General features: G+C 43.6%; 2 protein-coding genes across 2 annotated transcripts; one reads left to right on the top strand and one right to left on the bottom strand.

Moving 5' to 3' along the window:
• Window positions 1-351: 351 nt before the first annotated feature.
• LOC136013752 (glutamine amidotransferase-like class 1 domain-containing protein 3, mitochondrial) lies at window positions 352-6,112 on the bottom strand. Its single transcript, XM_065678096.1, has 4 exons — window positions 5,839-6,112; window positions 4,165-4,336; window positions 2,096-2,300; window positions 352-640 (listed from the first exon to the last, which is right to left on the bottom strand). The coding sequence occupies exons 1-4, from the start codon at window positions 5,944-5,946 to the stop codon at window positions 448-450; spliced, it is 678 nt and encodes a 225-aa protein (XP_065534168.1). The 5' UTR covers window positions 5,947-6,112; the 3' UTR covers window positions 352-447.
• Window positions 6,113-9,395: 3,283 nt separating this feature from the next.
• On the top strand, window positions 9,396-17,738 carry CLN5 (CLN5 intracellular trafficking protein). Its single transcript, XM_065678095.1, has 4 exons — window positions 9,396-9,607; window positions 11,924-12,089; window positions 13,889-14,114; window positions 16,597-17,738. The coding sequence occupies exons 1-4, from the start codon at window positions 9,489-9,491 to the stop codon at window positions 17,106-17,108; spliced, it is 1,023 nt and encodes a 340-aa protein (XP_065534167.1). The 5' UTR covers window positions 9,396-9,488; the 3' UTR covers window positions 17,109-17,738.
• The last annotated feature ends 335 nt before the right edge of the window (window positions 17,739-18,073 follow it).

The raw sequence follows: 18,073 nt of genomic DNA, 5'->3' as shown, positions 1-18,073 counted from the left end.
CACTGAAAAGGATGGAGCAGCCACAGCTTCTCTGGGCAACCTCTTCCAGTGTCTCACCACTCTCACAGTGAAGAACTTCATAATATCTAATCTAAATCTACTCTCTTTCAGTTTGAAGCCATCTCCTCTTGTCCTGTCACTAAATGCCCTTGCAAAAAGTCCCTCTCCAAGAAGGACTGTCTCATCATGACTGAATACATTGATTCATGAGAAAAAAAATGCTGACACCCACACACACAACCTTCAACACATTTTCTATTTTAAAAAAGAAATAATTAGAATAAAATTAGCAATAACCCTGTGATGTACAGATTTTAAAACTAAACCAACCAAACAAAAAGAACTGTGAAGTTTAGTAGTTGCATTATTTTATTACTACATTCAAAGGAAGCTAAATGCTTATTCTCAGTTAAACTTATTTCCTTATAGAAGTCTGTATGATTCCAGTCACGCAAGTTTCAGGACTTCTTGTACCATTGTTCCAATTCCATCAAAGATTTCGTGCAGAGGAGCCTTGCACATGAAGGCACAGGTAGTAACTATTTTATTGGCTTTGTCCACATGGGATTCATTTACATTTTTGCAAATGTGCTTACATCCAAGCTCGACTATAGCAGATGCCGTTTCAGCATCAGGAAATCTGTAAATAAAAAGACTGTCATTAACTTAAAGAGGCAATATGGGCATAAAGTTCTGCCAACATAGCTTGAATGAGAGAAGTACAGTAATATTAAAGTGACTCTTGATGATGACAAGGGAATCAGACTGCTACTGCCAGGTCCTTCCAGCCCTTATGGCAAAACAGATTATCCGATAGCTCTAAAAATGAGGTCAAAAATGCAGAGCCAGAGAGTGGCAGCAGAAGGCGTAATTCTGTTTTTAACAATCTTTCAGTAAGTTTACAAAATGATACCAAGTGATCATAACTGATCCTCAAAAGTTTGAGAGATGCCAGCTGAACTTGCAGACACTTTAGACCTTTTCCAACATCTCCATGTAAGCCCTTTTGCTGGGATTCTGCAGGATTTTGTTGGTCTTTTTTTTTTTTCCTAAGGATAAGGGAGGAGCAGAGGTAAACCCTCAGTATCGCTGCCGAGATGAAATTCCATTCAGACGTTTTATTGGAGTTGACAGTTCCTGAAGCAGCACATACTTCTGCCAGGTCCTGTTCTCAGCTGCCTCCCCTAGACTGGCCCCAAACCACTACTGACTGAAAAACTAAAAATCCCTGAGCAGACAAAGGCCCACAGATGCAATTTAAACAGCCACTCCAATTACCACAGGGTACCAAGTTTCTGAATGCCAGCTGGCCACATGCCTGTTCTTCATTCCCACATTTGCAATATGAATCATGGCCTTCAAAGGCACTGGGTAAGCACATTCTGTGCCTCACTCAGTATGAGCTAAAATCCATCTCTCAGTAACCATGAATATAATGCAGAAAAATATTACTTGATATCCTTGGTCATCTGCATGTTTGCACAGCTATGATTCCATAAAAGTCGCTTTGTTCTGTCCCTTTTAGGACTGACAGATGCTACATCCACTGACTCATTAGTGCCCACACTGCACAATAAAGCCAGTGCAGGAACTTACATTACCTTCAGAAGCTCACAGTGTCAGCTTACACAAGAGATAAGGTTACCTAGAGTCATCAAACTACTAATTGTAGTGTGCCTGTGGATGCTGGTATCAGAACACTGGAGGCATGTACAAGATGCGTAGATGTGGTGCTTAGGGACATGGTTTAGTGGTGGACTTGACGGTTCTGAGTTAATGGTTGGACTCAATGATCTTAAAGGTCTTTTCCAACCTAAATGATTCTGTGATACGTTTTTCTGAATTTAGGGATAAATTGTTCCGATGTTGTAGTGCACAAGTCACCTGGCCTCACAGATTCAGTCTCTCTCCCCTGAAAGCTCTGCTCATTACACGAGAACTATTATGCAAGTGAAAATTATAAATAAGTGAAAAATGTCACTCAGAAGTTATTCAGGGATTACTAGCACCAGAGACCTCAGACTTCAGCACAGAAGACTGGACATTTCCTAATCTGAATTCTCATGTAAATTATCTCTATCCATTTCCTTCTTACCTTCCATCTACATCTTTATCTTGACCAACTGTAACCTCACAACCAGGAAAGACTTTAGCTGCCAGAACCGGTGATATGCAGCACAGACCAATGGGCTTTTTAGCACTGTGGAAAGCCTGGAGTGTAGAGTTCACGTGCTCATTGACAGTACAGTTCTTGCCATCTACAGCCCAGGAACACAGGTTCTTTGCTACACCAAAACCACCTAAAAAAAACCCGAAAACAAACAAAAAGCTCAGATATATGACACTGCTAAAAGTCATTCAATGCAATATCAGACAGAAGTTCTTCTTTGTTTGTTTTTTTACAACATAATCTTGGCATAGATAGGACTGCTAAGTTACTACACCGAAAGCTTTCAGCACCTGAAACATGAAGGGTTTACAGTGTTAAAAGTTTAACTGCACTTTTTTGTACCACGTACGTTACATAGGCCAGAAAGCTTAACTTTGGGCAACAAACAAAACAGGAAAGCTCATCTTCAATGCTTGTCATTGGAAAAGCTGCACCATCTGATACGCATTCCTCAATAAGCAAGAGAGGGATCAGAAAAAAGACCAATGACAGTCAGAAGTAGAAAAATATAAGTCACAAGAATAATGCAAACAGTGATTTGATGCTCTACAGTAATTAATTCTCAAGTTTTAGTTGACTACTTAAGCTTTTTTACTACTTTATTATCATTTTTGGACTTAAAAGAGCAGGCTAACACAATAAAACTCAAAGGAATATTACATAAAAAGGAAATTATAACATGATATTCTGAGACACACCACTTGTGAATGATAACATAAATTCCTATTAAAATAATGCAGGATTTATTTTTCTAGAAATCAGTTATAATAATAACTACATATATATAACAATAAACTTGCATTTAATCTTCATTTAATTGTATAAGCAGATTGTATTTTACAGCACCTTCACTCGCCAGATCAGAATAATCAGAGAAGGTTATTAATAAGAGTAACCATCCATTATATTTGAGTCCTTAAGGGATGTGCACAACATCAGCTTTTCTACAGTAAACAATAAGAAATTTCCACAAGCACTGCAATGGACAACATCAAGTAACTTTGCATTTTTAATCATTTCACTCTTTGCTCACTTTTGAATGCTATCAGGAATCTCTAAGGTAAGATTTTAATTTTCAAATTTCATATAGAGTTTATTTCCCTGTAACAGTTATTATAGCAACCCTTCTGAGCCTGGGTTATAACAGCATGAAATTAGCGTGGAAAACACTTGGCTAGCCTCTACTCCCTGATCAGCAATGATGTCACCCGTACACTTTAGCGCTGGATGTTTCTCTTGCCTTATACACACGCTCCCTCTGCTGGCTTTACAACAGAAGACAGCGTCACAACTCCAAAATTAATGCTCAGGCACAATCATGAAGGCAATATTTAACAGTACTATGAATATTCTGGAAAGTGATCTTCAGCAAATCGTAATTTCCTTGTGACACTCTGGTTTCTGCATTTCTAAAGTGATTCCAATTACCTCCATCTGAAAGGCAATTCTGTGGTCTATAAATAAAATATTGTCCATAAATATGTTTAGGGTAACTTGATCAGCAGCAGACCAGACACATAATTAAAACAAAATGTACTCACACCTGACAGGGCACATAATCTATTTGGAAACCTGCTCTTTTGCAACAATTTCAGAGGTCCTAAAATCAAGGCATTGCCATGCGCTGTCGAGTTCTGGCCCTACTTTTGTTCTTACCCGCAAGTAGGTATTCAAGTTTCCACTATCTTTAGAAAGAAGGCACAGTGTGATGTATAACTTCACACCAAAAGAACAGTCTGGCATTTTAAATTACTGAACTATAAATTAATAAATAAACTGAGATGACTTATCAGCCCACAAGAGCTTGCTAAAACATTTTCTCATCCTCGAAAGAAAATATGTTAAAAAAAAACAAAAAGAACATCCCCCCCACATACCTCTCAAATCAATGAGTATAATTTATTCTCTAAATAGATCTCAAAATCAGAAAGTAACAGAGGAATTTCAATTTGCAATTGAAAAATCACAAATAACTTTCTTTCAAAAGCACCTACCAGGGAAAATGACTGCATCAAATTCACTGGCTTTCAGTTCAGCCAAATCTTGAATGCTTCCTCTTGCCAACCTGGCGCTTTCTACTAACACATTTCTCTTCTCTTCCGTTGGACTTCCTTTCAGGTGATTGACTACATCCCTTTGCTCAATATTGGGGGCAAATATCTTCACCTATAACAGAGAGACAAAGCAATTTTGTGAATGTAAACAGACCTCCTACCTATTGGTCAAAATAAACAAGAGAAGTGGATTCCACAGGATGGATCTATGGCATTAAATAACTAAAGCAATAGGTGGCATATTAGGACAGGTAAACCTGCCCATCTTCCCCATCCTATTCCTGCAGCTTTTTGCCAGGACTGCATTCTGACACCAGCATGAAGCTTACTGATTTTGCCACGGCCTGCTTTCCCTTTGCAGAGAAACCCAAGGACAAGCAGAGCACCACAATTTATACCAGCAGCCTGGCTGGGGACACAGCTGAGTCTGAAGAAAGGCTACTCTTAACAGTTAATGGATCAGAGTGCTAAAAGAGTTTTACAAAAAAAGTTTAAAATATAAGGATGCAAATTTCACAAGCATTTCTAGCGCAGACATTAAGAGTTAGCCGCTTTCTCAAAACACTGGTAGCAGGAAGGGAAAACAAAACATGGAAGAACATATTTTGGTTAGGCACAAGAGGGGAAAGCTGATTCGAAGTGCAAAGCTTTGTGAGAGGTGCACTGCAGGGCCTACTCTCACATACCTGCTTTCCAAAACAGAAGTCTTGCTTTGCAGACTCCAGTTAATTTTAGAGAGGATAATCTTGTGCTAAATATGGGGGTGCTGTTGTTACCATCAAACACCCGAGTGCAGCTACAAGCATACAGAGAGTGACCACCTTCCACTGTGTGAAGCCACAGACAGGACCACAGCACACCACAACATCGCTTTGAGCAGCCCCGTTCAGTGGAAGGTGCCCCTGCCCACGGCAGGGGGGTTGGAAGTACACAATGTTTAAGGTCCCTTCCAACACAATCCATTCTCTGATTCTATGATCTCGGCCCACGCTCCTCCGATTACTTGAAAAAGTAATTGTTACTGTAATTCAGTAACAATTTACTGCCCAGTTACTGAGCCCAACAATTTATAGCCCAGTTACTGAGAAAGCCCAGAAACGCGTAACAGAAGGCATGCAGGCGAACGCAAGCAAAGGCGAGCCCCTGATCTCTCCAAAAACAATCAGAAAGCAGATCAAGAATGTTAACTGGGCCCCATCTCCAGGACCCCACAGACAAAGGAGCAGGGCAAGGCCTCCTGCCACCCGTCGCACCCGGGCCTGCCTGGCGCCGCTGCTCCAGTCGGGGGGGCATTTACGGCTTTGGGGAGGGGCTCAATAAAGAAAAGGGAGAGGGCAAGACAGTGCGATTATGGCTGAAAAGGCACTGTCGTGTGCTGTGGCGGGGAAAGCAAACACCGTGAAGCGGGGCAGGCTCGATCCCACAGACAGCAGGAGCCACGGGCTGCCGTGGCCCGGTCCCCGGCACAGCGCGGAGGGTGGGCGGCCAAGGCGGGCGTCCCTCGGTTGCTGAGGGGCACGAAGAGCCAGCGGAGCCATACCCCGCGCTGAGAGCCCGCCCCGCCCGGCTCCACACAACCCCGCGGTGCCGGGGAGCGGGACCCGCCGCCCCTACCTCTGCGCCGCCGCGGCTGAGGTGCACCAGTGCCGCCGAGGCCTCGTGAATCTCGCTGCCATCGAAGACGCCACAACCGGCGAGAACCAGAGCCACCCGCTTGCCCATAGCGGCCGGGCACCGGGCACAGGCTGCCCGAGCTGGCGAACCCGGGCCGCGCAGAACCCTCCCTCTTCCACGTCTTGCTGCTGCGCCTGCGCCGCTGGGCTCCGCTCGGTCTACGTCTTGCCGGGCCCGCGGCTTCACAGGCGGCACCCGTGGTCGGTCACCGTGCCCTAGGCGTTTGGCACACCGCATGCAGCCCCCTGCGGGCAGCTGTCCCCTGCATGCTCCCCCTCCTGCCTACGACGTGTAGGTGAGGATGGGTTTTAAACGGCAAGGGGGAAGCTGCGGAGGGATGTGAAATAAAGACGTGCGGTTTGTTTTAAATTAAACGGGCTCAGACGTATTTTCGGTCTCACTCTCTGGCCTGCTTACCGCAGCGGAGCAGTAGCACTGAGCTGGTGCTGTGTGGTGCTGTTTCTTACCTGTATTGCTGCAGCTCTTCTGGAAGTTGGGTCGCTTGCAGCAGGACCTCACAAAAGCTCAGCAATGTGTTGGTTTTTTGGTTTACACACAGGACTATAATGATGGAATGAATATACAGCTTTGAAAGCAAGAGTAAGTGGAGTTTAGGCAGAAGCCGCCTGGGTTTTGACGCTGTTGAGGATCCATGGTACCCTTGCACATGAGACACCTTTTGTCTACCGTAGCCTCACATTGTGTTCTAGGGAGTGGCTGTATTTTGCCATGAAAACCAGAGTTTCTTTGGGAAATGAACCTACCTTCTTTGATCTGCTCCCAGCTTCACAAATTTGTAGTATGGGGGTTCTGCAGGGGGAAACAACAGTGCTTACGCTGGAAATAGTATATGAAAGAAAGCAAAGTCTCTAGCAAAATGCATTCAGCTATGTATTGAGAGGCTGGGAGTCTGGGCAGGATGATGGGTAGAGATTCGTGAAGAGCAGAGTGTTGAGATAGCAAAGGTCCCTGCTTGAGGGCAGACTGCTGTCCACTGGACAGTGTTTGTTTCAGTCTTGGTTTTTGTTACAGTGCGATGACTCCTGTAGATGTTCAAAACCAAACTAGCTGTTCAAACCCACAACCTTTGGCTGCAGCAGGGGTTTGTTTTCCCCTTTCTCTCTGTTCCTTCTATACTGTTGCTCTCAAGAGCAGAGATGGAGAACGTACTTCTATAATTGGAAATCATATTGAAGAGTCTTCATTGTATCAGGAAAATGTTTGGTTTTCTCTAAACAAAATACTCCAGGAAATGAGAAAAAATGTAGGAATCCTGTCAACTCCAGAAGCTGATTTTTCAAAGAATCACAGAATGGCTTGGGTTGGAATAGACCTTAAAGCTCATCTAGTTCCAATCCTCTTGCCATGGACAGGGACACCTCCCACTAGACCAGATTGCTCAAAGCCCAGTCCAGCCTGACCGTGAACACTGCCAGGGACGTGGCATCCAAAACTTCTCTGAGCAACCTGTTCCAGTATAATCTTTATAGCCAGTCCCAATCTTTCCTCTAAGCCTGCCAATGGACAAAGATGCAGATCAGTTCTGTGGGTTTATAAAGGGCACTTTGACATGTGTCTGGCTAATAAAGAGATAGCTGCTGATTCAGAAATAGCTAACAGTAGCTTTTTAGTTCAAGTATATTTATTAGTTTATTTTCTATGTTAAAATATGTTTCACAATGTAACTTAGAAAACTTTTGCTGCACAGTACTCCATTTTTTTCTTCTCATACAACCTAAGGAGTGCAATGAAGTGAGATACCAAAATGCTACTGAAATGAAAAACATCAATAGCTTGGCCATCTTACCCACTTGACCCAACACTTTCAGCAACCACAGCAGTGCCTGAACAGGGACTTAATAGTCCAAACTGCAAACACATGCTGAGCCAGGGCTAAGAACCAGTTCATACTGTATTTCTAGTTTGGCTAATGAACAGTTATGGCACCTTTATTATGTCATTTCACTTCCCTCCATCCTGGCTTTGTGGAAAGGATAAATTATGCTTCCCTTATTTCATAAAGTGCTTCCAAGGTTACACATCAGAATCTCTAAAAAAACAGGAATGACAACTGTATTCCATGCAAACACATAACCTTTTCAAACACATGAAAAAGCTGACATCTTGTACTACACTCAAGCTAGAAAACACGTGAATAATAGCACACTTTATTTTATAAAGAACGCAGAGCTTTACTTTAAAGCAGAAACAAATAACATGCATGAGATTAAAAGGAAATACTGAAATATAGGTACTAGAATCCTATAGAATCATGGTAGACTCATGGAATCATTGAGTACCAGGTTGGAAGGGACCTCAAGGATCATCTGGTCCAATCTTTCTTGGCAAAAGCACAGTCTAGACAAATATAGATCATGTCATGCATTAATCTATAGTGCTGAATGATGTGGATTTTAAACATAAGCAGTACAGAATCAGACGGCAATGAAGTGAGATAGAGAAAAGTGGCTGAAATGAAAGATTTCAATAGCTGTGCCATCTTATGGTTTTTTGAACACTTCTAGTACCTCCAGCATTACAGAGACTGGTATTCAGCAGCCTATCATGCATATGTATGTAGGATGCAGGGTCTTCCACCTCCAGCTTTGTTTGGAGATAGGCTAGCATAGTGCTGACTAGAGAACTGATCGTTCTTTAGGGGTTTATATGCAGTGAATGAACAGGGTTATTTCTTTGCCTCCTCGTAGTCAGAAGTTCACAGCACAGTTATTATTTACCCAGTGAATAGCATACACCAGCTCTTTCACCGTGGATGCTAACTACCAAACTTACCCTCCTGGGCTCTGATGCTCCATAGCCGGTTTTGAACTTTACAGAGCTGGAAAGATCTCTTTGCTGCAGGGATGCAGCTTGCAAAGCTGTAGCTGCTGTTTCTCTTAGCCAGAGTTCCTCTGATAGACAGTTCTTGCTATGTTGTAAAAATGAGAGAACAAACCTCTATATAATGGCCATAATGTAAGCTGTTACAACCTCAGTAAGTGTTCTGGAGTGGGTGACTGATGTATGAACTTAGCCTGAAGCCCTGAAAAGCTTCAGCCGAGACTTCTGGGCAGCCAGAAGAGGCTCAGGGCAGCTCTGTTTGTCACAGCAAACGTCCTTCTGCCGCTTGGTGAGGCCTCAACTCACCGTCGGGGGTCCAGATCCAGGTCATCCCTCTCGGGGCATTCCGCTTGTAAGAATGGGTGTGTTTTAACCTGGCCCCAAAGCAACGCTTGGAACACCACCCCGGGCTGCTAACAACTGCTTCAGGTAAATTAAAAGGACGCATAATTGTGTCCAGAAAACCGACATCGTGGCTCGTCAAGTGACGTTTCAAAGGCCGATTCACCACACGGCAGGTGTCCTTCAGGAAGCGGTTAAAAACTCCCTGCGGTCGCTCAGGACCCCGCGTACAGCGCGCACTCACCCCTCCGGCCCGGGGACACCCCGGCCGCCACCTCCTCTGCGGGCGCTGTGGGCGGGCTCGGGGGCGGCCTCACTCCTTCCCTTCCGCCCGGCCGCCTCAGCCCCGCCGCCTCCGCCGCCGGGCCGCAGCGCCGGGGCCCGTAGGCCCCGCAGGCCGCGCCGCCATGGCCGCCCCTCGACACTACGGGCTGCTGCTGTTCCTGCTGCTGGCGGCGGCGGTTTGGGGCCTGTGTTCCTCGGCGGGGTCCCGCTCCCCGCAGCGGCGGTGGCCGGTGCCTTACAGGTGAGTGGGCACACGCGGCCGGGGCGGGAAGAGGCACGGCTCCGCGGCTGCCCGCACCTCCCCGCCGCCGTCAGGGCCCGTCAGCTTCCCGCTGGTTCTCTTTGCTTATTTAACTTCTAGACTAGAATGGCCGTGAATAGTTCCCCCTTTTTAACCGCGGGGGTGTGTGCCGTATATGCAATATTGGGTGCATTTAGCTCGCAAGGGAGTGGGTGTCCCATCCCTGTGAGCTCTCCGTCAGCTTTGGGAATGACTGCCCTTGCTTGAAAGATGATCCTTTAATTCCCATTCTAGCGAAGAGTTACGATGAGGAAGTCAGGCTACGATTTACTGTATTTTTCTAAATTTAACTTTCCTTCATACTTCTGTTCATATTAAATGAAATTGTATAAACTCCCCATTTCTGCTGCAGAGTTTTCTTAGCTCCAGAAGAAGCCGTGGTGGTGGGGGGGACAGAACTGTTCATGTTACTGCATTATACTGGAGCAAACAGCTGCAGTGTGAGTTATGCTGAGGAAAGGAGCCTCTTCTGAGCTATGCTTGTGTGTGTATTTGTTGCGGGTTTGCTGTTTGTAAAGGGAGGTGTTCTCAGTACACAGCTGCTATCTAATACACACCTGAAGTTTTGAAAGCCTGTTGTGTAATTATGAGCAGTTATGTTTGTATCAGGCGATGCCTGAAGGAGCTGATCTTGCAGTCACGAGTTGTTGTTTTCCAGCAAGTTCAGTAGTTGCAAGACTGCGTCTTGGGGTGCTCAAACTGGAGTGCAAGCCTGTCAGTGTGAGAACCTCAGAAATGTGGTATTTTAGTGCTTCTTAACATGCTTCCTACCTCTTTGTCACATGCAAGGTGCAGTGGGAGGGGAAGTTGAAAATACAAGGTGTGCAGTTTAGAAACAGGACTTAAATATGTGGTTGGCATAAGTCTTTGCTTTGTGACTGTGTGTTCTTTTTTCAGCTTCCTTTCCCTTCCCTTTTGCCCTGGACAAAATAAAGCTGACATGCTGAAGTACCCAGCAAGCTTGGAGAAGTCGGCGCTGACAGTCAGTCATGTCTCAGCAGGGCTACTGCCCTTACTATGGCTCGGGAAGTCCCATGTCCCTGAGTCATCTCATGGCTTGGCTATTTGTGTCATTCAGTAGCTCTGGGTGACTGTGTTTGGTTCTCAGGCTGTGCTCTGGGCGAAGCTGTGTTTGCCAGTCTGTCTTGGTAACAGGAATATAGGAACCTGTGTTTTAGCTGAAATACAAGGAGTGAATCTGAGGGAAATTGGGGAAAGGAAGACTTGTCGGAAAAGTGTTTTGCTGTTTGTATATAAAGTGATAAGTAACCAGATTTGGTCTTTGGTTTTTGAGGCTTAATAGGAATGGTGGATGGAAACAGTGATCCTTGCAAGGTTCTTAGACCTCATTATCTAAATTAGGATAGAGGAATAGATTACTTTTTGTTCTGATACTGGCAATATTCTAGAGGAAAAATAGCTCCATGGGAGGAGCTCTTACTGTACGATAGTTTCCCAAAGCAAACTGGTCAATCCCTGTGTAGACCAACTGTTAAGAGAATATTTTTGAGGCAGGTCTCAACTGTCCTCTCCCTAGCATCTGATTTTGTGGGTATAAGTCACCCTTTGTAATCTGCATCATTTCAACTCCATCACAGAATCAACCAGGTTGGAAAAGACCTTCAAGATCACCATATCCAACCATTACCCCAGGACTGCCAAGTCCACTACCAAAATCAGTCATTAACATTATAATGTCCAAGTCATACAATCAGTTAATTTCTTCCATTTGAGCCATAATATGGACATTTTCATTAACCTATTTGAACTTTGGGATGTTAAGTACACAGAAATAGTTACATGTTCAATAGATATCCATTTCCAGTAGTGTTAGTTAATAAATAACTGTGCTTTCCAAACTTGTTCTTATGCAGGTTATATAAAAGAAGTTAAAAGAATTCAGTGCTTGCTGTAATTCACAACTGGCCATATGTGCTCTTTGCATTCAGGGTTCTTCATTGAATATTTCTTATAAACAATCTTGTCAGTTGCAGAAGAGTTGTATTTCCGTTTGTATTGTGATCAGTACTGTGTACAACATGACTGGCATTTATGAGTCTGAAGTCCTGTTTCTGCAGATGCACACCTCAGCATCTTGTGTAGCTCCAAGTGTTGCAGTGTCTGGATCACAGAACCTGTCTTTGGGGTGGCTGGACACCTGGGCTATCCTACTCAGGCCCTTAGGAAGCCACAAGGCAGTTACTCCAGCTGGGAAGCTGTGCTTGTCATTCTCTGTGCTTCTCTTTCTCAACGCAGGCGCTTTGACTACCGTCCAAAAACCGATCCTTACTGCCAAGCTCGTTACACCTTCTGTCCCACTGGCTCTGCCATTCCAGTTATGAAAGAAGAGGATGTCATTGAAGTGTATCGATTACAGGCTCCAGTATGGGAATTCAAATATGGGGACCTACTAGGACATTTGGTAAGGTGATGTTTCTGTTTAACAAAGTTGTAGTGGCAAATTCAGCTGAGTTCAACAGAAGTTGTCAAGAATGGGAGCTGTAAGGTTGGGATGTGTTTGCATGGAAGAGTATTGGAGCACTCAAGTTCAGCTATCTATAGGGAAGATACCCAAAGAGCTGTAAGTTTTAAACAGAAGTTACAGAGTTTAGCTCAGCTAAAGAAAAGAGCATGACCAGCGCTGTTGGTGGGTTTGAATGTGTTCCCCTGTGAAGCTTTGGTAATGTTTTGTTTAGTCACACCATTACATTTGTTGTTCTTTTTTCTGCACCAGAGCTGCATCAAGAAAATGCATTTATTTATCCCCTTATATCAGATGAAGTGCTTTAAGGAATCATAGAATGGCTTGGAAGAGACCTTTAAAGGTCATCTAGTCTCAGCCCCCTGCCATGAGCAGGGACATCTTCAATTAGATGAGGTTGCTCATCTTCAGTGAGATGAGCCCTGTCCAGCCTGACCTTGAATCTTCTCTGACTTCTGGCAATTCAAGTGAACTTAAATCAAACGTTTACCTGTATCCAAAAGCTTGTTGCCTCCTTCAAAGCAGACGTAAGAAGCACACCTTTCCTCTGCAGAGGTTTTTGTAACTTCCGGACACCCTGCTTTAGCCTTTGCTATTGGTTCAGTACAATAATCCCGGTCTGCAGTGCCAGTTCTGCTGTGCTTGCTTGCCACTGTCTAAGTTGAAATACTAGGTTACAGACTGCACAGTTAGTTCAACACTCTTACTTTAGTTCCTTTACACCTCTTGGGTAAATACCGTCTGATCACTCTGGTTTGCACCTGTCTCATCCGTGTTCTGTCCCATAACCTTCACCTCCTGGAGTTGAAGGTGTTTTGCCCTCAAACTGTGATGCTGAAACCTGAAACAGAGCCATGAGCTGAGACTTTGTGAGTGCTGAAGAGAGCAGCAGTATTACCTGATATTAATACACTTTCTTAGTGTATTAACTTTTCTGTTGTTAAAAACTTACATATTTGCATGAACATGAATACCTGTCAGGAGTGGACAGCCGTCTGGTCTGAATGGTGAATTGTGGGGAGTTGGTTGCTTTCATGGTTCTTTCTTGAATGTTATGATCTGTATTTAAGACTGATTGTTAGACTTTACTTAAGACTGATCACAGACTTTCATATTTGCATGACTCCATGAATGAAGACTTAAAGAGTCTCAACTTCAGTGATATTTACAGTTGTATCAGTAGGATAATTAAGCTTCAAAGCACAATCCCTAGTGAATAAGTACTAGTGAACATGAAGGAGCAACATCAGAACCAAGCACACAGAGTCAAAAATGGAAATAGCTTCAAATATCACAGTTGCCAAACTAAGGTTGGATTGATTTGTTTACAGCTTTTAAAAGATATATTTATCTCATTCCTCTTGTGGCTTTAATTACTAAGATCTGGTTTTGGTAACTCTGTTCTGGTCTTTATTTCTTTGATAACCCCTTGTGACATTGATTCAAAAGTAAATTTGGGTTTTGAACATGAGCTCCCACTGAGTATCTGGAGGCAGAATTCATAATGGATGGATAGACAACCACTGAGACAGTGTGGTTCTGTGATAAAAGTATGTGTGTGATACAATCCAGTATGTTGTGCACCAGTGCTGAATAATCCAAGGTGTTACAGGAACCTCTTTCCCTCTTCTTGCCCTGTTACACAGCAGCTTCCAAGTGTCTTGTTTTCTGTACAGCTCAAGCTGAAGTAATTTTTATGTTAAAGTTCTGGGACTTAGGTGGTTTTTTTTCTTTTTCAGAAAATTATGCATGATGCTGTGGGTTTCAAGAGCTCTCTAACAGGCAAAAACTACACAATGGAGTGGTACGAACTCTTCCAACTTGGGAACTGCACATTTCCACATCTCCGTCCTGGCATGGATGCACCGTTCTGGTGTAACCAGGGCGCTGCCTGCTTTTATGAAGGAATAGATGATGCACACTGGAAAGAAAATGGAACTTTAGTTCTTGTGACCACAATATCAGGTAGGTTTCAGATGCTTTGGGTAGTGCTAATATAAAATACAGAGTCAGCCTTGTCTTCATGTAAAGCAGTATCTTTTATGTTTGTAGGTTATTTACAATGTTAGTCACCCATGCTAATTTCAAACAGAAATACTGTCTCTGCACTCTATACAAAAAGTGGTCTGAGGCTGCTGGCTTTTGAACACAACACCCTGAAGAGTTGTTAAATGAGAGTCATTTGGTGTTGCTGTACAAAAACATTGAGTCTCTTGAGTGTAAAAATAGAAAACAGCTTCTACAGAACCATTATGGACTTGTTCACATGATTTCACCAAAACAAAACCTTCTATTGTGAAGTGACAGATGACTGCTGAGATAGAAAAACTGGTGGAAATGTGTAAATTACTGGGCAAACAAATAAGGCATATTTAGAAATTGTCTCAGAAATATAAAGAATACTAATCCCTTATTTCTGTCTCCTCCATTATGTGTTATAAAAACTGTGCAGATGTCCCCAGTAATAGGTCTCTGTCATACGGTGTAGAACAAAACCAGGAATTACACCTCTAAATAAGTGGATGATCAGCAGAATAGCTTCCTTGTGTATATTGAACACTGAAATCCTAAAATAAAAAGGTCCTTTATATAGATCTGGCTGACTACTGTAGTAATACCGTGAATGACTTACAAACAAAGCCCACTGAGGACTTGGAGAATTGCAAATTTTGTGATAAAATGACTTGCTCTGCAAAGTTAGCTGTGTATAGGGCACAGTGGAAAGTTGCAGATAGTGTGATGTGGTGCTTTATGTTTGCTCGCATCCACCTTCAGCAGCTTTGCTGGACTTAGTCTCTAGATAATCTATCCAGTGCCGAAAGTTACTGTGGAAGAAGGTGAACAGGTGCAAGCTCAGATGAGACACTGGAACAGGTTGCCCAGACAAGTTATGGCTGCCCCATCCCTGGCAGTGTTCAAGGCCAGGTTGGATGGGGCTTTGAGCAAGCTGGTCTAGTGGAAGGTGTCCCTGCCCATGGCAGAGGGATTGGAACTAGATGATCTTAACATCCCTTCCAACCCAAACCATTCTATGATTCTGTGATCATGAACTGAACTTGCTTTCTTCAAAGAGCAGGCAAAAAGCATCCCGTCTTGTGGGAGAGGGCTTTAACGTATGAAACAGCTGGTCCTGTTTGCCTGTGTGAGATCCTACACTGCTCTTTGTCAGCAGACCACAGTGAGGCAACCTCATTTTCCTTTAATGCCTCCTGGCTGTGTTAATGTTACTTAGGGGTATGTTTCTTCTGTGAAATAGGGCAGGAATAGCCAAAGTCAGATTTTTGATTGCTTAGGCATCTTCCAAGAGATTATCATAGAGATACGCATTAACCTGTAATAATTTTTGTTGAATTTAAGAGGTTAAGGTCAGAACTTCATATGAAGTTCATCTCAGTCTTGTTAGGAGAGACAAATCCTTTTCAATAACATGCCTTAAAGAATACACACTTGGAAGGTAATCTGGTAGGAATTAGAGAAGCTGACGGGGAGCTTCAAGTCCGTGTATAGCAAGCTGTTGTTTGACTGTGTCTTCTGATGTGTTGTGCAAGAAGAATCTGCAAAATTTGGTCATGCTGTGAATATGAGGTGACAGACAGATCTGAGTCATGGATGGTTGTACTGTGCTGTGGCTGAGGAAGGAGAGGGTGGGAAGGACTCAGCTGAGGTGCAGTGCTAGGACTGCAGGAAAAACAGAAGAAGGAAAATTAGCCCTTTGCATCAGCTGTATTTTGGAGCAGAGGCTGGTGCATCACCTGTAGCAAGCTACCAGAGAGATGAGTTGAGTTAGAGATATCTTCCTCATTCCAGTTGTGAAAACACCATCATCAGAGTACTCCAAACATGTATTCTGAATTAAGAAATAATCCCCAAGATCTTTAAGTTTACTGGTCTTCACACCCCACTCGTCATTTGGCTTTTAGTTGTTTGCTGTCTGAGGAGCTGCTAAAACAGCAGGTATCCCAGTCTGGGGTTTCTTGTGTGGAGACGTGAAACTTCTGCCCTGAGGCTCTTTAAGATCCCTTCCAACCCAAACCGTTCTATGAATTGCTGAATTTAGGTAAAACTTCAGGAAGTGCAGAAACACCTGTTGTGCCGGCGAGCACTTTGTTAGCATCTCTGGTAGATTTTGCCACCTGCGCTGCTTGTCTGCATGGATAAAACAAAATCAAGACTCCAACGGTTCCCTGATGTTTGGATGTTTTGGCATAGTAGCAGGAAATAGGGCAGAAAAAGGAATTACAGTCTAAATAACTTAACTCAGCTGAAAAAGCTATATTTACATGTATTGCTTCTCCCTCCTACTTAAGCCTTTTGTCCTTGTATGGTCAGGTAACGTTGCACGTAAACTTCTGCAGGGAAGGGAGGTGAACCTTGAAATAGATGGAAAATATTTTGAGTCATGTATTTGTTACGTTGTCTCTGTAATGCTTATTTTCATCTCTTACAGGAACCATGTTTAATGAAATGGCAAAATGGGTAAGACATGACAATGAGACTGGCATTTACTATGAGACCTGGACAGTCCAGGCAAGTCCTGACAAACAGTCAGTAGTGTGGTTTGACTCTTATGAATGCTCTAAATTCATACTGAGAACATACCAGAAGCTGGCTGACTTAGGAGCTGTCTTTAAGAAGATACAAACAAACTATACAAGCATAATTTTATTTAGTGGCGAGCCTGTTTATCTGGGAAATGAAACGTCTATTTTTGGACCAGTAGGAAACAAGACATTGGCAGCAGCTATAAGGGACTTCTACTACCCATTCAAACCTCATCGGACAGTCAGGGAGTTTTTTGTGGATCTTCTAAAAATTATTGATCATGTCATTTTGAATCATCGTTTTTACTTATTCTACAACTTGGAATACTGGTTCTTACCTATGAAGTTCCCTTATCTCAAAATAATTTATGAAGAGGTCCCATTACCTACTGGAAGCAAAACATCCTTTGATGTGTAATGGCTTACAGAAGCAGCAAACTTGCCCTTATGACAGAATAATCTTAAGGACGTGGGAGTGCTGCCGTGATGGAGTTCAAGTGTTTCACTGCCAACTGTGAAAGTTGTGTTGGGAAGGCTTTGCTAGACCACATGGAAGACTCTGCCTTTTTTTACTTGTTACCTGTATAGCTTCGGTGTCTCTGACATGGCTGGCTTCTGTGTGACCTGCTATCTAACGGTGGGCCAGCGTGGCTCCTCTTGGCTCGACTGCAGTGCCAAAGGGTGCATGGGAGGCAGCCTGCCTGCTCTAGTCACCACATAGATGGCCATGTGGCCACCACCAGGGGTGGACATGAGCATCACAAGGACTTCCTGGTCTGACCAGCTCAGCTAATCCATGTATTGGAGCTGACAAACCTGAGTGCCTGGATGTGCCCAGTCCCCTCAACATGTGCCTTACATCGACATTTCCGTATTTCTTTGGTTTGTACAACTGGGACCTATGAACTGTTCTCTGATTTGTGACGTAGGTGTTCGTCAGGGTGGGAAGGGGCAGAAACTACTAGAAGATGGCATGGGTGGTATCTTTTTTCCCACTTTGTTTCCTTTACTTGCACTGTAAACATAATACAGATGGCTCTTCCCAAGATTCGTGTGTGTTTTCTGGCACAGATAGAAGGCAAACAGCCTGTGCTGATGTCAGCATTGATGCATAACTGCAGCATTCTAGAAGTCTCCTGTCTTGAAATCTGCTTGAGGCTTCAGTTAGGTCAGTTTCATAGAAATTGTGTTTATATTACTTTTAAAAGTCTTTTAAAAAGCACTGAATCCTTACTGTGAAAGACGCAGTGGCAGTTTGTGGGGTGTCAAAGTCACAGTTAGAAATCCATGCTGGTGATGGATTTGCCTGTGAGAAGTGAGTGCTGTGTGCTTAGTGCTGTGTGCAGTGATGGTGCTGTGCCAGCTGCAGTGTCCCTGAGGCCT

Source organism: Lathamus discolor, chromosome 4 (genome assembly GCF_037157495.1).
Source record: "Lathamus discolor isolate bLatDis1 chromosome 4, bLatDis1.hap1, whole genome shotgun sequence".
Classification (NCBI taxonomy): domain Eukaryota; kingdom Metazoa; phylum Chordata; class Aves; order Psittaciformes; family Psittacidae; genus Lathamus; species Lathamus discolor.
This window is presented reverse-complemented; position numbering and strand designations above follow the sequence as displayed.